Source organism: Vidua macroura, chromosome 6 (assembly GCF_024509145.1).
Source record: "Vidua macroura isolate BioBank_ID:100142 chromosome 6, ASM2450914v1, whole genome shotgun sequence".
In the NCBI taxonomy this organism is placed as follows: Eukaryota; Metazoa; Chordata; class Aves; order Passeriformes; family Viduidae; genus Vidua; species Vidua macroura.
In genome coordinates, this window is record NC_071576.1 from 54,069,206 (window position 1) to 54,095,836 (window position 26,631).

Consider the following 26,631-nt stretch of genomic DNA (forward strand, 5'->3'; position numbering starts at 1 on the left):
TGTTTATTTAACTGCATTTTAATTGGGCATAGCTAATAGGAACAAACCAGCAAGCAAACAAACAAACCATATTCCCAGTCCTCATGAGATCAGCAGCATTTGCCAGGACCATGTTCCCTGTGAAATTGTGGCCTTGGAGAGGCCCTGAGGGTGAGGAGGACCATGCTCAGATATGTTTTGTTACTTCAAGATGCTACTGCCAGTCCCAGCTGGGTCAAGCACTACAGCAAAGTTGGTCCTAGGAACACAGGTAGTACAAATATTAACAATTTGCTTTCTACAGATGATTTTTTTATCTGCAAAAAACCCTTTTGTTTTATAATTACAATGGACAATACTGGTATATTATTGAATCTGTACCTAACAGTAGTTAAAAACATAGCAAAATACCTATAAAAGTTCTCAAATAAACAACACTCACATTCTTAAAGAACTTTAGAAAGACTGTAAATAATGGTTGTATGAGAGAAACTTCTTACTCAGGATTGGGGTTTTGTTTGTGTTTAATGATCTTTGGTTCTTTTTGCTGATCCTTCATTCTTTTTGTGCATGTGCACAGGCACATGGAATAGCTTCTCACTCAAATACAAAACCCTTGATGTTAATTCATCTTTTGAGTTAGTCCATTTCCACTGAAAGCCAAGAGACTGAAATTATTATTGTTGGGGCTGACAACTGGGGCCTCCATCAGGAACCCGCAGCAGTGGGTTTGACTTTCCTGATTCCTCATCATTTTCCCTGGATCAGGCCCACTAATCTAAACTGTACATAAACAAAGGGAGGTTATTGTTTGTGAGCATTAGAAAATCCAAACCTGAAACTGTGTATGAAACTGAAACTGGCTTTTATTTATGGTATTTGTTGGTGAAACAGATGCTGTTTTCCCACCACTTCATAAAGGAGAGTGAAGTCCTGCTCTAAACTGTCAGAATTCATCTATTCTTTTTACTCAGATATGTGTAGCCACTATTCACACAGAGAAACTTTGTGAGTAAGTTAGCACATATTTACATTTTTAACTATGATGTCACACTTCAGGATTCTTTTTCTAAGGACAAATTCCATGCTTATTTCAAGAAGTAAAAACCAAATCAGAAGAGGTAGGTTTTAAGAACTTTATATAGTTAACTATAAAATAAATTTCCTCTACTGTATCAAAGACAGATGTTCTGCAGAAACACCAGCACCAATGTGCAGGGAAAAAAATCTGAACTATTGATGAAATAGTGAAGATACTTTTCCCCATGTTTAGATACCAATAGCCAAGAAAATGCAATGCAATGCAATGCAATGCAATGCAATGCAATGCAATGCAATGCAATGCAAAAAAAAAAAAAAAAAAAAAAAAAAAAAAAAAAAAAAAGACTAAACAAAAAAGTCACAAACCACCTTTTGGGAGGAAAGCAAGCATGTGTAATGGAAGCCCAAAGGGTAATATATTCAGAAGCTGTAAGTGCTGAAAATGAAGACTTAGAATGAAAGCAGCCCTTCAGCCATAACTCTACTATCACTAACATAAAGCTATAATCTTTTTTTCCTATGTTCTCATTATTATCCAAGCACTAAGCATCAGTTAAGAAGATGTAAGAGAGCAGGAATTTTCAGTGGGGTGGAAATCTTTCGTCGCCTGTTTTCTTATGTATAGGAATGTTGCAATTTTGTCATGGCTTTTAACTAATCTTGGGTTTACTGCTGCTGTGACAACCTTTTAAGGAGGTTGCATGTGAAATGAAATGATACTGTTGCACTCTAATAGACTGAAAGGACTTTTTTTTAAACCCAAAATAGCAGTTTCAATGTTAACATCGGAAGGGTTGAAGCCCATATCTGTGATGAAATTGTGAAAGAAGAAGAAGCCAATTTGCTAGCAACCAGGAAGAGACACCACTTCAAGCTTCTGATACTTTTTTTTTTTTTTTTAATTTTGAGAGATACAACTGCCTGGAGTCAAAGAATTCATTTGTTTACAGATTTTCACATTAGTACCAGAAAGAATATTACATTTTTACCTAACTATTTTACAGAAGATAAAATAGAAGCATTGCAAAGGGAAATTATTTATGAAAAAGATTCTCCTCATTCACCATCTGTTATCTTTTCATAATATAGCTCTTGTAACAATAGTCTCAGAGGTGTTCAAAACACTGTTTAGGAATAAAATATTAATCAGAGTAAGAAAGAAACAAAATATATTCATGAGTTAGCAGTTAATTTCAACCTGCTGTTTGTTTCACTTTGTAACCAGATGTTTACAAGGTTTCAGAGTTAAGGCAGATTATGGATTTTAGTAGGATACCTGAATTTTGAACTGACCAGAGAATAAATTTGGATTCACTGTATTCATTTACTTCCTCTTAGAGTGAAAATACTGTTTGGCTGCAATTCCTAGGATGTGTACAACATTTTATTCTTTCTCAAAAGGATGCAGGAAATGACAAATATGTATTTTGAGGTACTTTAATTTAAACAGCATTTGTTCCCTGACCAGAAGGGAACAATATTACTTTCCCTGTCCTAGAAGGATACAAAGTTGAGTTCACACAAAAATTTGTAGCTCAAAATAAACCATGTCCTGCTTGCTCAAACAGGCAAAAATAGAAATTGTCTTTGAGGATAACTTCTTACCAAGTTGCTATATTCAGGGTCTTCTACCTTGTTTAGTTAGACCTAACACAGAACAATCTATTATACTTTAATACAGATACTAGATTTTCCATTTGCTATTTAGGACCCTAGTGCACAAGAACTAATACCTCATTGACAAGAACTCTGTGTACTGAGCAAACTTATTTGGTGCTCTTTTACATGGCTCTTAAAGGGACAAGGGCCTCTTTCTTCTTCATCCCTCTCCCCACAACTGGAGGAATCATTAATATAGCAGAAAATCTTCAAAAATAAATTCTTCTGTATAGGGAGAGCTCTTTGCATAGCATGAGCTGGAGGACGAAACAACCCAGTCCTTATTTAACCACAAACATTTTCTTAAAAAATAGCCCAGATCATCATGTTCAAGTTTTCAATCCATGTACATCATCACTCACACAAGAAAAACTACATTATATCTCTTTGAGAGAAAGTGATTTAAAAATATCAACAGTAGAGTCTCAACTATGTTAACAGCAAGACTTAACTGCTTATTATACATTAATCAATCTTACACAGGGCTTTGGGTTGTTTTTTTTTTTTTTTTTTTTTGGTTTTTTTTTTTTTTTTTTTTAGTTAACAGTAAAATTAAGAAGTAAAGTTTAGGACTCAAAGTATTCTCATGCCTAAGAGTTTCTTTGCTATCTCCTCTGCGGGTAACCAGGCAATAAAATCCTTCAGTCGCCCACAAGGAAAGCACTCAAGGCTGCAGTCATGCATCCATGCGTTTGGGTATTGTCTTCCAGTTCCTCAATTTCACACTTTGCTAGAAGCATGCAGTGACAGCAAGTTTCAGTTACTCACATCTGAATCAATATTGATGAGCTTGAACTGCAGCATTTGGATCTGCACTTCTGATATGGAGACAGTATCCTTTTGAATGTTCTAATGCTGTCTGGTTATCCTTATTTTGAACACAGCTTTCTGCATCCTACAGAGACATATTAAAGCAGAAACACGGCAACAGGCACATTGCTTACTACAAATCATGTAAGTGTGGTAGCTTTTTGTAGCAAAGAAAAAGCATTTCTTCCCTTAACCTTAGGAGAAATGCAATGCATCCCCTGTTGCCATAAGTAATGACAGAAAGCAATGTTTTAAGATACTAACTAGTTGCTCTATTTATTCATAACCATGGAAATTACACGTTAGCTTGCTGTGTGCACAAATGAATTCACATCCATAAATCACAAGTAATTCAGCAAAGTTTACTTCAGTACAGTTAACTCATTTTGGGGGCTTGTCAGTTCTGCTAGCATCACCCCCATTGCCTCATGAGAAGATGGGAATCAGTCCAAGGAAGCACAGTCATGTAGTGTATTACTACAGCAGCTCTTCAGTTGATACAGCAGCAGCTAACTAGTATAGGCTTCTAGCCTGGAGCCATTTCTACATGAATATGGGTCTGAGTTAATACAGCCTGAGCTAAACTCACTCTTATCTCACCCAGAAATAGCTGAGTGGCCAGGAAGTCCTAGGTCCAGGACTAGCTTTTGTGTTACATTATGATCAGGAAAAGTAACAGCCATAGTCAGTATTTAATGGTCATCTATCTATTCTCTCCCATATTCCCCTTGCTCCAGGAAAACAAAGAAACATTGAAACATGTCTGCTGCTGGAGTTCACTCAACATTTCTAAAATTATCCCTACTGAGAAACTCATTTTAGAGAGGGTTGGGTTTTTTTTTCCACAGAGAAGGGAAAACAGATTAATTCCTTGGCAACAAAATTCTAATTAATCAAAAATGTGGCTCTATTCATATTTAGCTTCCTCATTACAATAAAATATCAGATGTTTACTGCTGAAATTATAGTCTTGATTCAATGCAGAATCAGGTGGCTCTCAAGATTTAATTATAAAAATAAAAATTAGGTTTATTGACTCCGTACCAGTGTTTATCTTGATCTGTGATTCACTGATTACAGAGAGAAATGATTCAACATGAGGCAGGACTTTCTGCAAACAGCTGAAGAAACATGCTTATCTCCAACCCAACAGCCTGTCACTCACCCTGGAAAACCATCCCCATGGACTGGCTTTGGACCTGCTCAGCCTCATTCCAGCAATCAGTTGAAGGAAAACAAAATTTGCTAGAGCAATCTGGCCTGAGTGTAAAGGCCACTTAAGGGACTACTAGCACTGCCACCAAGGTAATTGGTGTGATTTTTGGTACACAAAACTTCCATCGTGTCTTTTCCAATGAAGAAGTAGCTTTTCATGCCAATACCAATCTATAGTCAAACTGCATTTCCTTTGGGAGCACATCTCTGCTCTCTGAAGCTCACAGAATAGGGAGCTTTTGTCTTTTCATAACTGAATGAACCTGACCCTGCTGCTACCCAAATCTCCTGCTCTAATCAGGACATTGATTCATGTATTTAATTGCTTGAAACTTGTCTGTCAATGCTAGTTGGTGCATACTGTAAATTCTAAAAGAAAAATATTGAGCTTTGCTTACCTGATAGTGTCTCTCTTTGATCATATGTTCATATGAAATCCAGCTGTTGAGTTGTGAACTAAAAACCAGCAGTGGTGCTGACTTCCATAGATTTGTTGGATCTGTTCTTCCACAGATTTGTTGAATGTGGGGAAACAGAGAACAGAGACGTGTCTGAACCTTGCAATTTCCCCCCCCCCACACCTCAAGATAAAAAACACTTCAGAATTTACCTTTTCTTAATGTAAACATAGTGATTTTAACAGATTAAGAAATGGGTATCTAGGCTAAATTAATAAAGAGGACATATTCTTCTACTACAAGCTCAAGAGCCGGTTAGCTGAGCTCTTAACATACTCAGTAAGCTGAACTCTCACCCTCCCAAGCCTCTGTAATTTTGATAAGCAGCAACTTCTTTCCCTCAGGATTTTTTTGTCTACACCATCTTCTAGAATAAAGTACCTCTGCTCCATCCCACAGAATTAATCTAGGGAACTCCTCCCTAGCAAGACAGTTGAAGTTCTTCTCTACACAGGGACATTTGAACTTCTCTGTCCTGTTTCCTTATGACGGCCTTAAGCACAAGAGAACATTCTTCTATTGAAGCTCTGTCACTTGTAGAGCATACCTGACTTTTTATTAGGATAGAGAAAGAAAAACATTGCAATGAAAAAAAATGAGGGAATCCACCTGTCATTCTTGCCCTATGCTAAACAGGTATTTTGTGTGAAGTAAGCACTGAGGGCACCAGGTGTACATTCTCATAGATGAAGTTTCTGTGACACATTCTAATGCTTTTTCACTCTTTGGCCCAATAAATGCTTGCTTATCTATAATGCAGAAAGTTTAAAATAATCCCAGGCACAGCCAGAGGCAGCTGTTTGGAAAGGCTGGAATGGGAAGCTGGAATGGGCTTGGCTAGGGGGAAGGGACTCAGTATCTGAAGTCCACAATCAACTGAAGAGAGCAAGGATTCTAGAAGATCTAAGGCCATCTTTCCAATAAGCACCTGATTGCTGGAAAATCCACCCTTGTGTATTTTCTGGTGGTGCATACCATATGAAAACAGACTTTATTTCAGCTGATGCTCCTGGATGCTGCTGTAACTCAGACAAGAAACAGCAGGAGGAAATAGGTGTAAAACCAGCTGGTTCTGTCCCAGCCTGGTGAGAAACCACATGTTGCAGAGCATCATTTCATGCCACAAAGTTCTCTCAAGAGGAGCTTCCCTGCATTAAACTAACATGAAGGCATTCCTGGCTGCTGAGGATGCTCAGTGAGCTTCCCTCAGGATAGATGGTCCTTGGAAAAGGTGCCTGCCTGCCTGTTAACAGCCCGTTCGTTATGCATCATCTCGGAGCTCAGCCTGCCTAGTGTCTTTCCAGGCCCCTGTCATTTTAATGGACAACTCTCTATTGTGGCTAAACACTGTATCAGTTCCCTTCAGGGGGAAGAGAAGCCAACGCTGCACATGGCCCCTACCTGACTGACAACCCACGTTCTGGAGTACAGCCAGCAGGGAATTCACAGTGAAAACCCCACTTCATCATAATCGTCACTGGATGCAGAATTTCCCTGTGTCAGATTATTCGAAAGGAAAAAAAAGGCTCTTTGTTAGAGCACCACACATTTGCCTGCATTCTCCAAGGGGGAAGAAACAAAACAGAACAAGATAGCTAAGAAATGAATATTCAAATGCATTTAAGGTTCTTGGGGTTTTTTTTCTTTTTTTTTTTTCTTTTTTTTTTTTTTTTCTTTTGTGTCTTCCCAAGAAAATATCCTCAGAGAATTATCATTTCTGTGAAGAACTGGAGAGGCTGCCAAGCAGAGCAAACAGGATTTTATTTTGATGGGCACACCACAGTGTGTATTTGTCATCCTCTGTGTCTTCCTGGAGCACAAGTATTTTACTGCATTGTACTGCCTATGCCAAAAACCTTATCTGGAATACTGTAATGCCCAGAGAGAACCCTAAATGTATTTGTCTAGTTATTATCTTTAATTGCTAGCCTTTCAGCAGGAATATAGTGTAAACATAATAAACACAAGTTTTCTTTAATAACAGAGGACTGTACTTATCTTTTCATGCAGTTTTAGGTTAGTGTATATTTGATGATGAACTTTTTTCCAGTACAAGTATTTCAAAAGAGTGAAACATGGCTTTAGTATTAAAAAAGCACCACCTTTAAAACTTGATATTAACAATTTTTTTTTATTTCTCTTGACTTCTGTGATTTTTTATCAAAACCTTTATTTCAAGGTGTTGGTAAATGACATTTTACAGTCATTTTAAGTAACTAAACTTGTTAATTAATGATGACATGAAGTTAAACTGATTTTAATAGCAAAAATTACTAATAGGTTTTGAAAAATAGCACTTGAAATATTTTGTCTACAAAATATTATTCAATCATTGTATAAACTGAAACCCTCAGGAGCACACTGCTTGGGGGAGATGTATCTTTAAAAAATCTATGAAATTCAAATATCAAGTTAGTAATTATTCTTGCTTGCTCGCTTGTCCTCACTCACCTCTGCCAGTTCTTCTAGTTAAAAGCTTGTCTGCCAGTAAAGCTTGACTGTCATTAGAATTCAAAGCACTAACTATTTCATATTAATAACACAAAGCTCTGCAAAAATTCTCAGTCCTTCATAGGTTAAAACACTTTCCAGCAGCCTAACAGGCTTCCAAGCAGAGTGTAAACTCCACTGGGATTTTAACTAGAACAACACAGAATAGAATTTACGAGTAAAACCCTCCTGACCATCTTTGGTTTGCAAGAGTGGACGCATGTGTCAGCACTTGCTATGCCAGCAAGTGATACCTTGGTAGATTCATGCAGCAAGAGATTCAGTGAGAAAGTTATAATGAACCTCTGAGCATATTTAAGGAAAAGCAACTGCCAGATATTAAGGCAAAGATAATTATGGTTGACATGTTTAATCCCTTTGTGGCAGATGAAATAATTCAGCTTGGTTGAGATGCTACATACAGAGTAGAGAGGCATGTTTTAATAGAGATGGCATTTCAAATAGAAGATGGCAGGTGCAAGTAAAGTTTATTTCAGGTATTATGGGCTTTGTGGTGGATTTATTGCACTCAAGCAGCATTCTCATGGGGGAAAAAAGAAAAAGGTTATGTGTGCAGTGCTGAACAGCTCTCTTTACATGCAAAAGACATGGAAAGCTAGCTAATGGAGAGAAAAGTCTGTGTTCAACTCGTAACAGAATTTTGCTTTTAAGTGCACACGGAAGAAGCTCAGAATCCCCTATTCCCTTTATACCATTATAATGCATGCCATTTCCAAGAAGCCAGGAATTTTTATTACCCATTCCACAACGTGGAATCCACAGCACAGACAAGCTAAGCCTTTCATATCTACTTATTACAAGGAAGTCTGGATACAGGGCATATGGTGCTGAATAACTTTGGAAAACCAGAAGGTCATTCCGTAGGCAGTCCTTTCAGCTGGGAAGATGGCAGAAGGAAGGAAAGAGGAATTCTGAGTCCTTGTCCAATGTGTCCAGCCATACATCACAAACTTAGAGATGATTACAATGCACACTTGTGTCCCTGGGCGGGTGCCTGCCATGTACTTGTAGGCAGCCTGCAAGAACACACCCCTTGTGAGTGGGAGTACCCAAGACCAGGCTTAAAAGAGGGTCAGTGTGGAACTAATGAGCCATCAGAAGTTAGAGCAAGAGAACCTTCAGAGCAAGAAGATGAAAAGGTGGCCCAAGTTAGAGAGGCAGAGCTGGGCAGAAGGTTTAAGTGAGACATGTAAAGAGCAAACTCAAAGAAACAGCTTTCAAATATGATATGGTACAAAAACTCAGGAAAAGCAGAATTACACTGACATGGAGAAAAGTCTTCAAATAGAAAATACTATTAATGTTCTCAAACTAAATTCCTTCCTGATGTAAATCCTCTGAAACCAGTCATTTTGCAGTAGAGGAAAATATCTTGATGTGACTGTAACATTATTCTGACTCAATAAGTTACGGCAAACAATTCGGCATGAAAATATTGAGAATCTATTCAGTTGAACCAGAGCAGTGAAGAGTGTCTGTACAATGTCAGTGTAGTCTGTTTTGTTAATCCCACAGTACAAAGTATTCTGCTATTGACATGCCATTGAAAATTACATGTGTCATTTCTCAGCTAAAGAATTGAGGGGAGAAGGAATTTGTTCAAGAATCTGTGTTTTAAACAAACATTAACTTTTGGATGTGTCTGTGCAGTAGGAATCCTCTTAAATAAGAACTTAGATGCTGCTTGTTGACAAGAACAAATTGAGATCAGGTCTTAAGAAAAATGCTTCATAGGCTGCTTTAAGAATCCATGCTGGATTCCACTACAAATAAGTGACAGAACAAACACAAAATAAATGAAGCATTTTCAGTAGCACATCATTTAGGGAAATAAGATCTTCCAAAAGCTCCCAAAAATAACAATATAATAGCAATCTTTTTTTTTTTCCTACACATAAAAAACTTGGGTGTATAAATAATTTTTAAAAATGTAATCTTCTACTTCAAGAACATGAAGCAAGCAGACCTTTGCTCCAACTTACTCTTTCAGGAAATAATTCTTGTGAAAGACTTGTGTGTATATTTCCCTTTGGTAATCAGAATTCCTCTTAATTTCTCAAAAATATTGACTCATTTAAATATCCATGAGTCTCAACTCCAAGTGGAAATAACGTACCTCTGAAACATTGAAACAACAAAATCCAAAGTACACTAAAGTAATTTAGATGGTATTACCTGTGAAATGTTTGACTACAAAAAGTAAAACGCATTTGAAGTACAGATGTGCTGCTTACTGAGTACTCTAAACTCTTCGCTCTAGATGTTCCAGAGCTAAGAAAGTGCCCTGTGTTTGATCTTAAATAAATACACATTTCTGAGCTGTTATCTTCTTTTCCTAGTAATTCATCCTAGCAGGAAAAATATACCTGCAGAAGTGAAGCACTGAAACACTGTATCTCTATTTTTCTTCATACCATGCTATTTATATTCTTGCAGTGTAGTTTCTGGTGCATGCATTAAGTTTTAATTAGCATTCTCTGAAATTAGCATGCCTGAAAAAGGCATTTGTTTGTTTAGGAATCCAGGTTTTCATAATGTTTTGGGTTTGTTTCCTTCTCAGTCTTCATCTCAGAGCTTGACCAGCTGATTTAATTTGCCTAATTTTAAAAGATAATGTAACAACTGAAAGCAAATAAACTCCAGTTAAATTGAATCAGCTTGTTCAATAATATGCCTTAATATGATTTAATTTTATGCAGACTAATGAATACAGAATTAGTAGGACTGGAGTAGAGCATTTCATAGGGCCCTGTGGAGCAGGCACTGCCACCTCCTGACCCGGTGCTGTGCCCTGCACTGAGAGCTGCTCCCACACCCGGATTTGGAGCTGCCAATTATTCCTCCCCCATCATTTTTCCCTGCTACCACACCAGTCCCCATGCTGGCAGTGGCAGCAGTGATTCCTTTGGGTGCCTGCATGCAGCTACAGCTGTGTCTCTCTGCTGTGGGGCTAATCTTACAGACTGCCCAGGACATGCAGTTGCCCGGAGAAGCTCTCCATGGAAGTGCTCCAGGCCAAGCTGGATGAGGCACTGGAGAGAAACTGGATGAGAAACTGGAAAGTGTCCCTGCCCATGGCAGGCGGGTGGAACTGGATGAGTTTCAAGGTCCCTTCCAAACCAAACCACTTAAGGATTCTGTGACAACATGCTGCTGCCTGTGGAGATACTGTCTGACAAAAATCCATGAGATCACTTTTAGATATTGTATTTTCAGTCTGCCACATGTAATTTATTTGCCATCATTTCCCAGTTTAATCTTTAAAAGGTTTGGGTTTTTTTTGTTGTTGTTGTTGTTGTTTTGGTTTGGTTTGGTTTGGTTTTTTTTTGTTTTGTTTTGTGTTTGTTTTTTTTGTTTTGTTTTGTTTTTTTGTTTGTTTTTTTGTGGTTTTTGTTTTTTTGTTTTTTTTGGGGTTTTTTTTGTAAATCATTTAAAAGCCACTTCGTGCTGCTATACCCTGAACAGAATTGCAGATGTCACTTTGCTGGGTAAATAACATGACAGAAGCACAGCCCACCAGCACATCTCTGTGAGGAGCAGCAGTATGTCTTGCAGACAGGGAGGAGTAACAGAAGTGTGACCTCTAGTGAACCCAAGTGCTTATACCACTCCTGCAAGAGGCACAGCCTGAAGTTATCTGCACACTCCGCAAAACTTTATTCATAGCTCAGAAATTAAGATATATTTTTGTTACATCACAGTCCAGAACAAAGACAAGGAGAAGAAAATGATAAATACAGATTTCATCACAATTTTGAAGTGAGAAATTAACATTACAGCAGCATGTGAATAAGGAAACCCTATGGTTTCTGACTACTACCTTGTACTCCTGAAACTACTCTGCCTTCTTTTCATTTTTATTGAAGGCAATAATTTCATTATTTATACTTTAAAAATATCAAATATTTAACCCAATCTACTGAGAGATTTATGAGGTATTTGGGGATCTGCTTATATCATTAACTTCTTGTGTAAAAGTACATACCTACAGAAGGCTGCAGTTTCTCCTTGAAACCCACCAGACATTAAAATTAAGGTATAATAAATGAAAGGTATCAATTGCCTTTTAAAATTAACTTGAATAAAAGAAACATTACCAGAAAACATGACACTTGAAAGAGACATATGCAATGAACAGCATCACTTGCCAGGGTTCCCACAAGCAGTGTTTCAACAGTGGAACTGAATGCTGAACTCGAGGCACTTCCCTGCAAATCTCCTGCTGGCAGCTACGATGTTCAAATTCACAATTCCAGCCCTAGAAAGAGAAATAACAAAGTAGCTCCTTGAGGAAAGCAGCCTAAAATTGTCTGAACATTCTGACAGCAGGGCATAAAGCCACAGAAAGTTCAGCTTTCTGAACATTGTAGAGATTACAAAATATTTTCAATTCACATTACTATCAGTGATTTTTTTTTTTAATTAACTGGAACTTTACAACAGAGTATTCTTAGAAATGTGGTCACTAAAGCCCCTTGCTCAGGACCACATCCAGAGAGCTTTTGAGTAACCCCAAGTATGAAGATTCCATCTGGGCATTTTGTAAGTGGTCTTATTCATGGAATTACCTAAGAATGATTCCAGTAAAATTTAGTGTGTATTTTCTCTTTATGTGAGCCACTAATTACAATTCCTCTTGACAGAAGTGCAGCGCCACATCTAGGAAGCACACCAGCACAAGATGCTGAACTTTGCTGCCTTGTGATCACACTGAAACAAATCCATTATTGACAACATGTGTTCATACAAGAAATACAACTTGAGCAGTGCCTGCAGTGCAAACCAGATTAGTGCTTTCTCTAACACAATGCATTGCTAAAGCTGTTTCTGGGAGAGGAAAATTTCTACAGGCAGGTGAGGAGGGATGCTAAACTAGAATAGAGGCACTAGAAGCACTTAATTTCACAAATTCTTTGCTTATTTACCACTTTAACAGTGATTTGATTTGACCAAACCACCAGGATACATCAAACATTCTCTTTAATCCACATGACAATGCTACAATCAACTCTTTAGCTGAACCAGCATAGATAAAATCACTTATCACTCTCCAACTCAGATTTCTGGCATCAGGTGGTGTCTTGATTCAGCACAATACCTGAAAACAGCAAACATTCCCTACAAGGATCATCACACAAAAGGCTTCAAGGTTATGCATTAAAGGGTCCATTATTAACTAGCTTCTGGTGATTTTGGTTGCCATGTCAGGGACTTTAAAAATTTTAATCTTTGTTCTTTTTCCTTTAAGAGGCACCTGGCAGAGAACGTAATTGCAGTTTCTTATGCAAGTCAAGCAGGAGCAGAGGGAAATACAAACAGTTTCAATTGATGGCTGCAAGTGAGAATGCCCTTTATTGCTCCACTTAATTCCATAATCTCAGAAATGCAAAGGCACTTTCATGGTAAGGAGCATGGTAAAAGAGGTACAGAAGTTACTAACAGAATAATTATTTCAGTAGATGTTATAACCTTGGAAATTCCTTAACCCCTTACTTTAAAATGTCTGGTACTGTTGTAATAGGCAGCTTGTAAGGCTAACTTGAAGACCAGGAAAGAAGTCCCCTGAACAAAGGTCACAAGAGTCTGTTGTTTGAACAGAGATAATGGCTTCTTGATTAGTTGATAAAGGTAATTTTCAAAGCTCAACATAAATTAAATAAATATCCAAATGCCAGCTTGAATGTAAAAGCCTGATTTTTTTTTTTCCCTGGTTTGATTTTTGAAACACATGAGTGTTCCTTATTTAAGTAACTCAAATTCCATGTGGTCATGCCTGGTGTTGTGGGAGTAAAGAAAAAACACACATTATTTTTTTAGTATTTACATTTTAACTTTTTGCGAGTCACACACCAGCTCTGGGTTACAACAATCACACCTTCTGGTGCACATTTTATAGAAAGAAACCAATACACAGTAATTGTATCAAAGCATAAACAAGTTAAAAGAGCAAATGTTCATTCAAATCCCACTTTTTAAGGTGTGGCACATAGGTACTGCAAGAGAATAACACTTGGCTGCTACAAGGCTGGTGACACCAACGAGTGAAGGTCACTTTGGGGTCAATTTTTTCATTTTAGGTTACAAACTTTAGGTTACAAAATTTCTTCCCTTTCAGAAGAAATTACAGAGTTACCTTAAAAGGTTTGGAAATCCGAGCTCTACTATAAAAACCAGTCGAGACGAGGTGAGTTTAAATCCCAGACTCCTGCCTGCAGAACAAAAGTACTGTAACCTCTGCAATAAGGTCAGGGGCACCCTTATCGCTCTCGACAATCCCCTGACAGGAGGGTGCAGTCGGGCTCTGCTCCCAGGGAACAAGGGACAGGACAAGACGTCTTAAGATGCAACAGGGGTTTTGGGTTGGACATTAGGAGGAATTTCTTCACTGGAAGGTTGATGAGACATTGGAATGGGGTACTCAGGGAGGTACTGGAGTCACTCACTGCCCCTGAAGGTGTTTAAGGAAAGACTGGATGTGGCGCTTACTGCCATAACCGTGTTGGTCATAAATTGGACTCGCTGATCTCAAAGGTCTTTTCCAGCCTAGTTGGTTCTGTGATTTTGCGATAAGCGGCATCAGACAACTGGGACCCTTATCTGGGGGGGCAATAACACCCCTTGGCCAGGGGCGATCGAAGCGCTCCCACGCAGCTGCGAGCCCGTCACCGGCTCAGCCATTCACCTTTTACCCCCTCTTTTTGCTGAGCGGGGTGGGTCTCTCCAGCCGGTGTCCAGCCCCGGCTGTGGAGCTCAGCCTGGAGCTCCCAGCCCGAGGCACGGACACCAAGTGCGGTGTGCTTTAAACGCCAGGTGCTGTGTGTTTTAAATACAACGTGCGCGGTGGGTTCCGCGGAGCGCGGCGGCCGCGGGGACCCCGCGATCGGGCGCCGGAGCGGCGGGCGGGACCCCGTGAGGGGCGCGCGGGGCCCGCGGCCGGCGGGGGAAGGCGCGAGGGGCGCGCAGAGCCCGCGCGGCTCCTGACGGACGGGACGGGGCGAGGCAGGCGGCAGCGGCGGGTAAATGGGCTCCGCTAAACCGCCCGGCGCCCCCCGCCCGCTCCGTCCCGCGACCCCGCGGCCGTTGGGGCGGGAGGGAGGCAGGGAGGGAGCAAGGGAGGGAACCCGCCAAAGCCACGGCCCGAGCCCCGCCGGCACTCGCCAGGCAGCGGGAGGCGGGAGGAGGAGGGAGAGGCCGCGCAGCGCCGCGCTCCCATTGGCCGCGCGGGCCACAGCGCTGGAAGCTGATTGGCTGTCGCGCCCGCCGTGCCCGCCCCACCCGCCCGCGGCGGCTCCGCGCGTTGAATTCAAATCGGCACCGGGAGCGGCCCCGCCCTTCGGCCGGGCCGGGGCGAACGGCGGCGGCAGCAGCGCTGATCCCGGGGGCCGCCGGCTCTCCTGGACCGTGGGGTGCGCGGCGGGAGCGGAAGGGCGCCGGGGTAGAGTCTCCCCCGTGTTTAAACGCGCCGCCGGCAGCGCCGATGGGCGGTGCTGGGCCGCAGCGGGCGGGGCGGGGCGGGGCCGGGGCCGTTGGGCGGCGGGCGCGCGCGGGCCGGGCCGGGAGGCGGGAGGCGGCGGGACGAGCCTGGCGGCCGCGGAGAACAGCGGGAACCGGCCCGTCACGGGACCCCCATCCCGTGCCTCCCGCCCTGCAGAGCCGGCGGGACCTGCGATGCGGAGCGGCGCGGCGGGAGCGGCGGGTGTCGCCTCCTGAGGCGGCGGGAGAATGAGGCCGGCGGGCGGGGAGATGGGAGCCGGCGACAAGGTAATTCCTCAACTGAGCGAGAGCAACCGAGCCCCGGGGCTGCCGCTTCCCGCAGGACGGTGACAGCCCCCGCTGCCCGCGCTCAGCCCGGCTGGGGGTGAAACCGCTTCGGTCGGAACGATCGCGCGTAGAAACCGCGGGATGGCAGAAACCCAGCGAGTTTTACCGTCACTTTAATTTCTGTCCTCAACAAAAGTTCCTGAAACTTCATCTCTCACGACCTTTATCCACGGAGTCCGTGAAGAACACTTCTTTCTCCGGGCTTTCCTCTCCTCTTTGCTTTTCCCTTAACAGAAGGTGTGTGGAGGAGCAGGGATAACGATGTTCGGAGCGTGTTTGTCTCGGACATTCTGTGGTGCCGTGACAGGGAAGTTGCGATTGGAAGAGGGTCCCGCGGAGGTGGGGCGGCGCTGGGCCGAGCCCGCTTTCCCTCACAGTTCCAGGCTGGCCAGCCTGCCTGGAGCCCGGGCACTCCCCGAAAGGGGCTCCGGTACCACCACAGACCCCAGACCCATTTCTTGGAGGCCTCTGCGGCGCCGACCGCGCATGCGCAGAGACACGGCGCGAAAAGTAAAGGGGGGAATACGAGGGGAACTAGAGGGAAGTGGATCGGTCCCTGATCCAGCCCGCCCGGGCATCCCTTTCCTTCGCTTTCCCGTCTTTACCCTCTCCTCTCATGTTGTGTCTCGGCAAGCCCCGCGATCACATTCCACCGTTTACTCCGCTCCGAAGTTTGTTGAGAGAGCTGGGAGCTTGTTAAAGTTCACTGTAAAAGTTAAGAGCTTGTTAGTCAACGCTTCTATGACTACTAAATACCGGGCTGGTCGCCGGAGTTGAGGCGATTATATGATAAAGGATAAGAGTTCCCTGACATGCAAGCTGGTGTCTGTTTAGCTCAACAAGAATTTATAAACATCACACCCACTCCCGGGTCGTTACATGTTTCAGCTATCATTTATAGCTCTCTGCAATGCATTAACGTTATGTTCTGATTGTATTTGCCTCAGAGGAAGGAAAAGGAAAATTACCCGAAGAATAAATGCCTGGGGACCCGAGCCTTAGCTACAGGCACAGAAATGGTTTTAGGAAAGGGACTTCTTGGTTCAGAGTAGGACTTGGAACCCTTGACTCGGAACTACCCAAAAAATGTGATGAATCTCTATCCCCCTTTGACTGTTATTGATAAATGGATCATGGTGCACCTAGGTTTTAATATGACCGTTGTTCTTTTCCTTGATATGTAGGAAAATGAGCATTCTGAGCCATGCAAAAATGTACTGAAAACCCCTTTGAAACAAGCGGCTACCTCACAAATGGTACTGACAGAGAGACAGCCTGACTGTCAGCCTCTAACCACACCCCCAAAACCGAAGGAAACCCCTCCAGCAGATCCATGGACACCTACTTCCAACCTGAAAATGCTGATTAGTGCAGCCAGTCCTGAGATTAGGAGCAGAGAACAGAGAAGGCAACTGTCAGACAGTTCAAGTGAGGTCCTACAGACAAAACACTGTTTGCAGGTATGTTGTAAAGTTGTCTGTATTTATTTTCTCTTTTTTTCTTCTCTCTTTTTTTTTTTTTTTTTTTTTTTTTTTTTTTTTTGTTAAGTTAGCTGATAGTTGTTTATTCAGTATAAAAATTATACATTGACACAGCACATCTATTTTAAAAGTTATGGTTTTGGAGCATTTACCAAACATAAGTAATGATATTGACTAGCTACATTCAACAGGTAATGTTCTGGTTTCATTTCACAGCTGCTGAGGACAAAAGGAGAACACTGGCCCTTTGACAGTGCTCACTGTGAAGCTGTTAAATATCTGTGCTTTCATATTGTTAAAAACCTTACAATCTCTTTTCCTTATTCCCATGCAGGAGCACTTATTGGGGGATGAATATGAAAAATCTCAGCCAAGTCGCAAAGAGAAAAGTCTCGGATTACTGTGTCATAAATTCTTAGCTCGGTATCCTGATTACCCCAGCCCTTCACAGAAAAGTTACATTTGCCTTGATGAAGTCACTGAAGAGCTACGTAAGTTGGTGTTCATCCTATTAACTATTTCTTTATGCAAATTTGCCAATAATCTGCCTTTTTTGTTAGTATATTTTTGCTCCATACAATTTTGGATGCTTACTCTCTTCTCAAGTTTATTTAAACCCAGTTTTAAACTGCTAATTCCTACAGCAATTCTTTTAGAATGCTGATGTTTCCTCAGTGAATTGAACTGAGAAACTCTGAATTCTATTTCATATTGAACATCTAAATTATTGCTTACACCACAAATAACCAGTTGCAGTTTTTTTTTAATTCAGAGATGATACCTAAGATTAGTGGTTAAATTTTTGCAGCAGGAACTAGCATTTCTCAAACTGAGTCCACAGCTTCCTGTCTGATCAGGTCATCAAAGCAAGAAACATCTTTCTGTTCTTGATGGTATATTAACTTTCTAATTCTATATCACTATTTTTTATGTTGCACCAATAATTTCTGCAGATTCCATATTTCTAACATCAAGCTGAAGCTTTTTTAAATCAAAAAAAGTAATGGAGTTACAGTATTCTACAGCTTATATATGGATAACAGTTTTAAAATTTTAAAGCTGTATGATTTACTTTTTTGTACACTTTGTACAAAAGGACATAACTTTTAGGAAATGTTTGGTCAAAACCAAGAGTTTATCAGAAACCAGGAGTTGATCAGACAAATGAGAAGAGTGTGCTAATAAAATGTCATGTAAAAATAAGTTATAAAACCGTTTCCTACCATGAGTTTCCAAGGTTATTTAAGAACACAATCTAGAATCAATGCAGTGAATAATTAAAAATGCTCTGTTTTTTCTAAAGCTGGATTGAAACCCATGTAATGGCTCTTCTGGCAACAGTAAGTTTTGTTTCTTAAGGAATGCTGAAAGCCAAGTATAACTCTGGAACAACAAGTCCTTGCATATACGAAACAAGATTTGTTTTCCTTGCTGGCAAGACCTGGGAGGGCTATTTTCAGTTTGTGCTATGGAATTGGCAAAAATTATTTGAGAGTATACTAAGAGGAAGGACAGGACTCTGTGCTGCAGGTAATGCATGAGTGCACATGTGTTATATGGCAGAGCTATCAGGTTCACCTTTCCCTCTGCAGACGTGGAGCGTAGGCGCATCTATGACATTGTGAACGTGCTGGAGAGCCTACACATGGTGAGCCGCCTGGCCAGGAACAGATATGTCTGGCACGGGCGCCACAACCTCCCCCAGACCCTGCAGGCCCTGAAAAAGGTGGGGGAAGAGAACAAATACATACAGCAAATCCAGATGATCAAGAAAAGAGAGTATGAGCATGAATTTGATCCTGACGGTGAAAGGAGTGAAGAAACGGCAAGTTCTTTTGGCTCAAGTGAGCAGTCAGAAATGTCTTTTGTCGAGCTCCCAGGAGTGGAATTTCGTGCTGGTAATAATTCTCTATAATGCCAAGAATAATATGTACTTAAAATGATACATTTCTATGAACTTGAAAAAAAACCATTTATTAGCCTTCCTTTTTTTTTTTTCTTTCTGAGGTGGTGCTGCCCCAAGGGCACCACAACTATTTGTAGTGAGAAAAAGTGCTCTGTACTCTTTCACTTGTCTTATTCATTCAGTTCTTGTTATTTGTTTCTACATCAGGTGAAACTATCAAATACACCAACATATAATCCAATTGCCATTATCACTGAATTGTTATAGAAACCAGAAGTTACTACTAAATGTTGGAGAAACTTGAAGCATAAATTACGAAATATGTTTTATAATTTAGCTTTGATTCATGGAAGAAATTTTAATTAAGGGTTAAGCATCTTTAAGAGTACAAGTTATCAGACAATGGGAAATGTATTGTATGTGGGATACACCGCTGTCTCTTCTTGGTAGTTAAACTTGGTATCCATCCAATCAATCATCTGTTTCTTGTCACGTAGAAACATGATTCTGGAGTCAGCATTGGCCCTGCCTAGTCTCTGTGTTATTCTTACAATTACTGACAAACTTCTTCAGTGTTTTATGTTTTTGCTGGTGTGTCACTGAAAACTTTCATCCTTTTTCCTGTCTGCTGCAGCATCAGTGAATGGCAGGAAATACAAGTCCTTACGAGTGATGAGTCAGAAATTTGTGATGCTGTTTCTTGTATCAACACCTCAAATAGTAAGCCTTGAAGTTGCTGCTAAAATCCTGATCGGAGAAGATCAGTTAGAAGACTTAGATAAAAGCAAGTTTAAAAGTAAGTACAACAGCAAGTGTAAGCTAAATGAATTATCCCAGTACTACTTCATATAAGGAAAAATACGGTCTTATTTTTCCTGCCACAAATGTTTATTTCAGCCTCCAAAAACTCACTAAACACCTTCTGCAGTTTATAATTTTTGTATTTATACATAATGTCCACCTGAGAGGAAAAGTCCATTAAATCCTCCCTCCTGAAGTATTGTCACAAGGCTCCATATTGGTAATAATTTCTCTTTCCTTAAGCAGCCTGTCAAAGTTTTCAGCATCATTTCACCAAAGATGTCCCAGAATCATGCAAAATCTGTGTTCTGGCCACATAACTAATTTGGTAGAAATCTAAAGAAATTCTGTAAAAGTCCTGTGACCAGCTTGCATGTCAGAGGAAGTGAAACCCTTTGCTCTAACTGCCAATTATTTCTTCATTCTTTTACCCTTCTCTCAGTTCCCTGCACACTTCCTCCCCTTCCCCTCCATTCAAATGAAATGATATTTCTAGGTCTAGGTCAATAGATATATAATAATTAAAAATGTGCTGCTTTTGAGGGATAGTTGTGGGTTTCGTTGAAAGTTAGACTCTTCCTTAATTCTCAGATTCCTTTGCTTGTTTGGGTTATTTTTTGTTTTGGTTTTGAGGTTTTTTTGGTGGAATTGTGTCTATGTGTCTATGCAAGTACTGATCCTTGCTGGTTTCAGTTCATGATTTCCTTTCCACTGCCTCACAGCAACATAGAGAGGGTGGGTGGCTACTCAGTAGGGTTTTTTGCTTGCTTTTATTCTTCCATAAGAAGAACCTGTCTCACAATAAAAGCATTTTCAGGGCATTCCATCTGTCTACCTGTATTTCAAGGATCAATCCCATGTTTTACCACATTCTTGGTTATGAAGCCAAAAAATTCCATGACCTAAGCGCATTCACTTTGCTCTAGAACTCACTTGTGGTTTGACTTCTACCTGAAACTTTTTCCTAATAGCTCAACCTAGAGACAGGGAAGATATGCAGGATGATTATCCTGTTGGATTTTAGTGTGTCTCTTCCCTCCAGTTCCCACGTTTGCCATTGCATGTGTGTACCTGCACTTTAATCTACTTATATTTACTACAGTATCTGTGTATGTTTGATCATTGCACAGAAATTAACTTGTTTTGAAAACATTATTTTTTCATATTTAGCATAATAAACTTTACAGTGTCTTCTAGATCTGTATCTATGTCTTCTATTTTACATGTAAACTTTGTATCGCAATATTATTTCATTGTATAAATACCTGTTCCACAAAATTGTTCTTACATTTTTTAACATCTTTTTCCTTTTAGATGCTTAAAGGGTGTTACAGCATTTCTTTATCTGTCTGATATGTGCTAACTTGTTAATTGCAGTTGCTATACTTTCCATTTATTTCTTTCAGCCAAAATTAGAAGACTTTATGACATAGCAAATGTTCTCAGCAGCCTTAAGCTTATCAAAAAAGTTCATGTAACAGAGGAGAGAGGTAGAAAACCAGCATTCAAGTGGACAGGACCTGAGGTCTTGCCAAATACTCAGGGTAGGTGTATGTGTCATTTCCTTTTGTTCTGCTGATGATATTGATTGTTTTTTTTGTTTTCTCCACTAGAAATTTTTGACCAGAAGACAGAATAACTAAGCAGAAAATCTTTTACTAGTCACACCACTGTCCTTATCAGCACAGCAACCAGTATCTATTTGCACACAGGGATGTTCAGCTATTGAGATTCTTGAATTTCCATGTTTGCTGCTGTTGGTACCTCAAGAATTATAAGCCAGGCTCAAATAATTGCTTTTAATTACTGAATCTGCATATGATACGTATTTTTTCTTTTTTTCTGTTTTTCAGATACAAAACTTGAAGCAACTTCTACAACCTCTTCCCCACCTATTTCAGAATCCATCACTTCCAAAGAGCAGTGCTCAAAAGCCCTTTTTCCTTCAAAAGGAAAACAAAGCTTCACTCGGCATTCATCTCTAATAAAATTAGTTAAGAGTATAGAGAACGACAGAAGGAAGATCCAGTCTGCTCCAACCAGCCCAGTTAAAATAAGTGCCAGTATGTATCTTTTGATCATTTTTCTTTTATGAACTTCTTTTTCTTTGTTTTTAAGTCAGATGTACTCTTGCATTAAATATTTGGGCTTGCCCTCTTCTCACAGGATATGTAGATGTGTGGGTGGCACCTCCTTTCAAAAAATACATCTTAAGAGCTGTCAAAAATACAGAAATGGCTACAAACCTTCTGTTTGTCTAGAATCACTGAATATTGGATCTTCTCTGAACCTACTTTGTTGTAGAAACTCTCCTTTGGTTCATACTATCTAAGCAGTTCTGTATTCCAAAACATGGCCAGAAAATTACATGTCAGTGTTCATGTTCTTGCTAGGGATCCTCCCTGGGGCCTTTAAAATTTGTTTCATGTAAGCTGATGTCCAGTTGATCAAATCAATTCTGGGCTCAATTTGAGGATAAATTACCTCATTAAATGTTATATTACATAAAGTAGTCTCCTCAAGTTAAAGTTAAATTTTTACTTTGAATTTGGTGAACTTACTGTTTTGATTTGCTCTTCCTCTCCTCCAACCAGGTACTTATCAAAGTTTACCAGTTTTCCCAAATACAATAGCTCAGTTTCCAGCAATCACTAAACATCAGCTGGAAGGACAATCCAAGTAAGTTTGCACAAGTTTAAAGGTAAGAACAAGTTAAAATTATGCTCAGTTAAAGTGGGGCAATAGCCTGCAAAGAACAGTAACCTTGAGTACTGCAGGCTAGTTTTTAATTTATTTTCTCTTTAGTGGATTGAGAAGTACAGGTTCACATTAAGTCTTTGTATTACAGCAGATAATATCATACATTACAGAAGATAATTTGTCAGAACATTCATTTCTGCATGAAGGAATTAAAACACATTTGGGATTTTTTTGTTTGTTTTTTGCTGAAGGACAGCAGAAGAGATGCAAATGAAATATGCCCTGTCCTCACCTGAGCCTGTCCCCAAGTCTGAGCCCTCTCAGCAGCCAGCTCTGAGCCAGCCCCTCGGGGTGTGCCCTGCAAGCCACAGCTCCGTGTCACCAGTCATCCTACCTCATCTTCAGTCTGGGGTTTCATATGCAATCTATCTGCACCCTTCCCAAGCCCACACGGTGACAACCTACAGCCCAGGCTTCATGTTGCAGCCTCTGCCATGTACTAACGTAACTGGAATTAAGAGTAATAATTCAAAAGTATTAAATAAAATAACCACTGAGGAAGGGGACATTCAGAGAGGTCTGGATGAGCCTACAAAATCCTTGGCAGCTGAAGAAAGACCTGAAACGAAATCAGAAACATCTCAGCGGTGCCTTAAAAGGTCACAAGCACTACCAGAGACTAATTTAATTAAAAGGCGTAAAAGTGATGAGGAAAGCCTTGATACTTCTTTGGTAAGTTAAATTAGTTTGAAAATGCCACTTAGTGATGTTGCCACCTACTCATTTTCAATGTGATGTAGGAACCTGCCAGTGAGTGTAGGTGTTTTAAATAACATCAGGCTTGAAGAGATGGTGTTCATTTGCTGTGCCTGCTGATATTTGAGGGGCTGGGGTTTGTATCTAATCACTTTGTCTAAGAAGACAAAGTGTACAGGTGTAGTCAAAATAAAGCAGCTCACAAAACACTATGTCAAAATGTACCTATTTTTACATGATTTTGGGGTAGGTCAGGTTGAGAGCAAGGTTGGAAGCAAGAGATCTTCAAGGTCCCTTGAATTCTAGGATTCTGTAAACTTGCTGGCATCTATTCTTGGCTTTAGAGGTGTTAGGAGGAAAGTGGATGTATAAAAGTCACTGGACAGGGAATGTCCCAAAATCCTGATGCCTTCTAAATATTTCCACTCAGTGTTGGATTGTTGTAGGCATAATAGAACAGCACATGAAGTCAATAAGAGGTTCAGATAAACTTGACGTATATGGAGAGATTCGGGCTGGATTGCTTTCTACTCCTCAGTTGCGGGTTGTTTTAGCATCTCTGTAAATTATAAATCTGCTGTTAATTTGGCTTGCTGAAACAGTCATTGTATGTTATAGGTGTGTTATGACAGCACATGCTATCCAACATGCACTAGCTGGGAAGAAACAAGATGTGATAATATGGACCTGGCTGTTCTAGTGACCAGAAAATTTTATAGTACAAACTTGGGAATGAGGAGGAAGTAAAAAGCTTTCTTTGCAGTTTTTAAGAATGTATAACTATCATTGTAGGGATCTAATTGAGGTTGTTAAGCCTTACAACACCTGACTTTCTTTTTGTATGTGCTTTTTTCAAAGGGAGAATCCGCTAAGAATGAAAAACCACCTTCCAATAGCTCACAAACTAATCATGAAGTGGACAATGTCCAGGAAGAGAGACCAAATGAAACTAAAACAGTAGATCAAAACATGGCAAGTTGCTGTGACCAATGTACAAAAGAAAATATTCCAGAAGATGAAGATAAAATCAAAACAAAACAAGACATACCTGTAGCATTTGCCATTCCTGCTCCTGAGGTAAGATTTGTCTCGCCATTCTGTAGGAAAACACTGCTTGTTGTCTCTACAACGAACTGCACCTACATAGATTGTCTTTGGCTGAATTCATTTTAGTGTGCTTTTAAAACCTTATTTTGTAGGAATGTAGGATTTCTGTTTCTACACTGAGTACTCAAAAAAGAGGACATAAAGAGGCACATGGAGTGTAGGTCACACTAAGGAGCTGAGGGCAATATTGAAATCCGTTACCTCCCTGTCCTTTCTTCGCATTATGCTTACTGTCAAATGCTTTGAAACAGAATCACATGAAACTCTCTTCGTCAGTAAAATTCAGTATTCTGCAGTTAAGACTGATTGCTGTAGAGAAGCTGAGTAAGGAACAGTTCTGTTGACAAAAACAGAATATGTAAATGCAAAAGTTTTATCATCCAATATTTGTTTTTTGAAAAACACAATTCAAGAATGAAGTGATGTGATGATTTACTGGGTCCAGAATGTTTCTTCTGGAAAAATAGTATACAGTATCAGGGTTTCTTTTCCATCTGGTCAAATTGCACTGTGTTAATCCCAGGTGGATTTCCAGTTCCCCACCAAGAGTATCAGCTGGAAATGGAGCCAGCTGACTTCTGTGTGGTTTTAATTGAAAGAGCATGTCCTTGAGTCTGTTGTGTCTCATTTCAGACAGAAAGTAGTACAGGCATGGGATATGGCATCCTGGGGACATGGAGGATAAATAATAAGAACAAGGTGAGGGAGGGTTGCAGTTTTGGAGAAAACTTGAGATTTGTTTATTACATGTTTGGGCTAAAGATGTGCTGTCTCTTTCTTTCTTAGACTTTTTTTCCATCTGGTTATCTTATTCCTCTGACTCACTGCACCCATAGCAACAAGGCAGAGTGCTCCACTAAAGAGAAGGCTGGGGTGTGTTCTCTGCAGCACACAGCCTACAGCTCTCCCATCACTGGTGAGTGTCCAGGGAAACAGGCACAGGGGGCCAGCTCGAGGGGCCAGGGCCAGCTTGTCCTAATTCCTTTCAACACTTGATGTTTCTGTTCCAGGGGTCATTCCAATGCCAGCCTCAGAACTGAAGACAGTCAATATTCCTGCTTTTCATATAACACCCTTGAACATAATGCTGTCACCAAATTCCATAGCTGCTGCACCTGTACTGAGCAACTCCTGCCTCAATTCGAGCAGTACCAGTTCTGCCCCAAATCCAAGCTCTTCGGCTCTGAACTTTATGCTGCAACACATAGGACTAATCCCTGCTGGTGTGCAAATTCCTGCAAATCCCGTTCTTCAGCACGTGCCAGTCTCTTCCCAATCAGAAAATATCAGCCACAGTTCAGGGAGCACAAATGTGCAAGAAGGGAAGGTGAGTTAAATTATATTGCAACTCCCCATGGTGGGTTGAGTGGGAAGTGCAGTGCAGTAATTCCCTTACAGCAGGTAAAATTTATAAATAAACATTTCTTTTTGATCTTCAGAAATCAGCATTGCCCAAAAAGAGCTAGCAGTGAAGGCCAGCCTAAGTACAGTAGAAATGAGAGGTTAGCAAGGAAGATAAGTGACTTATTTGTGGTGGAAATGGAGCCAGCTGGAAGATGACAAGATGTGAAGAGACAACTGTTTTAGAGGGAGGATTTTACATATCTGAGAGATATTTTAATAAGCACAATCTGAGATTGTCCTTATTAAAAAAAACTGTCCCTTTGTTATTTTCTTTCCTTCTTGTTACTTCCCTAATCTACCCTCAAGTTCTTGTGTTTAATAATAGCTCTTCTTTTAATAGGATAGGACTGTACAGGATTTTAATTTTTTTTTCCCCACAGGAAGTTTCTCTGTATATTTTATATAATATTGTATTGCCTAATATCTGTTTATGTTAAAAAAGAAGGGGATTAGAAAAAACATATTTTTATGTATTTATAGATATATAAAAGAATGCAGGTATATCCTTCTCAGTAAAAAGTTCAGTTTTTAAATTTCAGGGGGGGAAAAACGTTTGCTAACATCCTGCAGAAACCTAAAAGTAGAATTTACTTTTTATTCCCCCATAAATGAAAGTAACTGTCTCTTTTCTCTTCAGCCTTCTGCTCCAAAGGAACCTCAGGAGCCTCAGGCAGTTACAGAGAACTTTTTCCGCACACCAGGAGGGCCAAACACAGAACCTGCACTATCTGCAAACTCAGATGGTACCCAGAGAACCTCTCAAGGAACTCTATATATTCCTCAACGAAAACTTGAAGTTTCAGAAGACTAATTTTGGGATAGGGAATTGCTGATTGTGTTAGCAGGCAAAATTGCTGGTAACACACTGCACACATCTGGCATTGTATGATGGACAATGGTTTGGACATGTATTGCCAAGACCTCAATGCTGGAATAGCCTTAATTGATGCTTTAGAAAATAAAACTGACTCTTAAGGAGAAA

The 26,631-nt window shown here is 40.4% G+C and overlaps 1 protein-coding gene and 1 long non-coding RNA gene across 5 annotated transcripts; one reads left to right on the top strand and one right to left on the bottom strand.

Moving 5' to 3' along the window:
- LOC128809244 (uncharacterized) lies at positions 1 to 15,061 on the bottom strand. Of its 3 annotated transcripts, none has more exons than XR_008437660.1 (6): positions 14,989 to 15,061; positions 13,807 to 13,882; positions 11,771 to 11,931; positions 5,103 to 5,203; positions 3,448 to 3,574; positions 1 to 238 (listed from the first exon to the last, which is right to left on the bottom strand). It is a non-coding gene; the product is annotated as an uncharacterized LOC128809244 (long non-coding RNA). The 3 variants fall into 3 exon arrangements; XR_008437659.1 differs by lacking the exon at positions 14,989 to 15,061 and adding an exon at positions 14,356 to 14,566; XR_008437661.1 differs by lacking the exon at positions 14,989 to 15,061 and adding an exon at positions 14,117 to 14,348.
- Positions 14,935 to 26,631, top strand: E2F8 (E2F transcription factor 8). Of its 2 annotated transcripts, XM_053981073.1 has the most exons (15): positions 14,935 to 15,079; positions 15,325 to 15,434; positions 16,679 to 16,954; positions 17,310 to 17,466; positions 18,568 to 18,873; positions 19,516 to 19,677; positions 21,089 to 21,226; positions 21,536 to 21,745; positions 22,277 to 22,361; positions 22,634 to 23,114; positions 23,997 to 24,215; positions 25,032 to 25,161; positions 25,256 to 25,572; positions 25,685 to 25,747; positions 26,287 to 26,374. In XM_053981073.1, exons 2-14 carry the CDS (start codon positions 15,396 to 15,398, stop codon positions 25,709 to 25,711), a joined length of 2,547 nt encoding a protein of 848 aa, XP_053837048.1. In that variant the 5' UTR covers positions 14,935 to 15,079; positions 15,325 to 15,395; the 3' UTR covers positions 25,712 to 25,747; positions 26,287 to 26,374. The 2 variants fall into 2 exon arrangements, with proteins under 2 accessions (XP_053837048.1, XP_053837047.1); XM_053981072.1 differs by lacking the exon at positions 25,685 to 25,747 and having other exon boundaries at positions 14,940 to 15,079; positions 26,287 to 26,631.

What these genes read in the sequence shown, in the direction of transcription:
- E2F8 (XM_053981072.1), top strand. Translation starts at nt 15,396, where the DNA reads ATGAGGCCGGCGGGCGGGGAGATGGGAGCCGGCGACAAG. An exon ending in CAGCTGGAAGGACAATCCAA is followed by an intron (nt 22,362 to 22,633) that starts GTAAGTTTGCAC and finishes TTTTTGCTGAAG; the next exon opens with GACAGCAGAAGAGATGCAAA. An exon ending in AAAGCCTTGATACTTCTTTG is followed by an intron (nt 23,115 to 23,996) that starts GTAAGTTAAATT and finishes CTTTTTTCAAAG; the next exon opens with GGAGAATCCGCTAAGAATGA.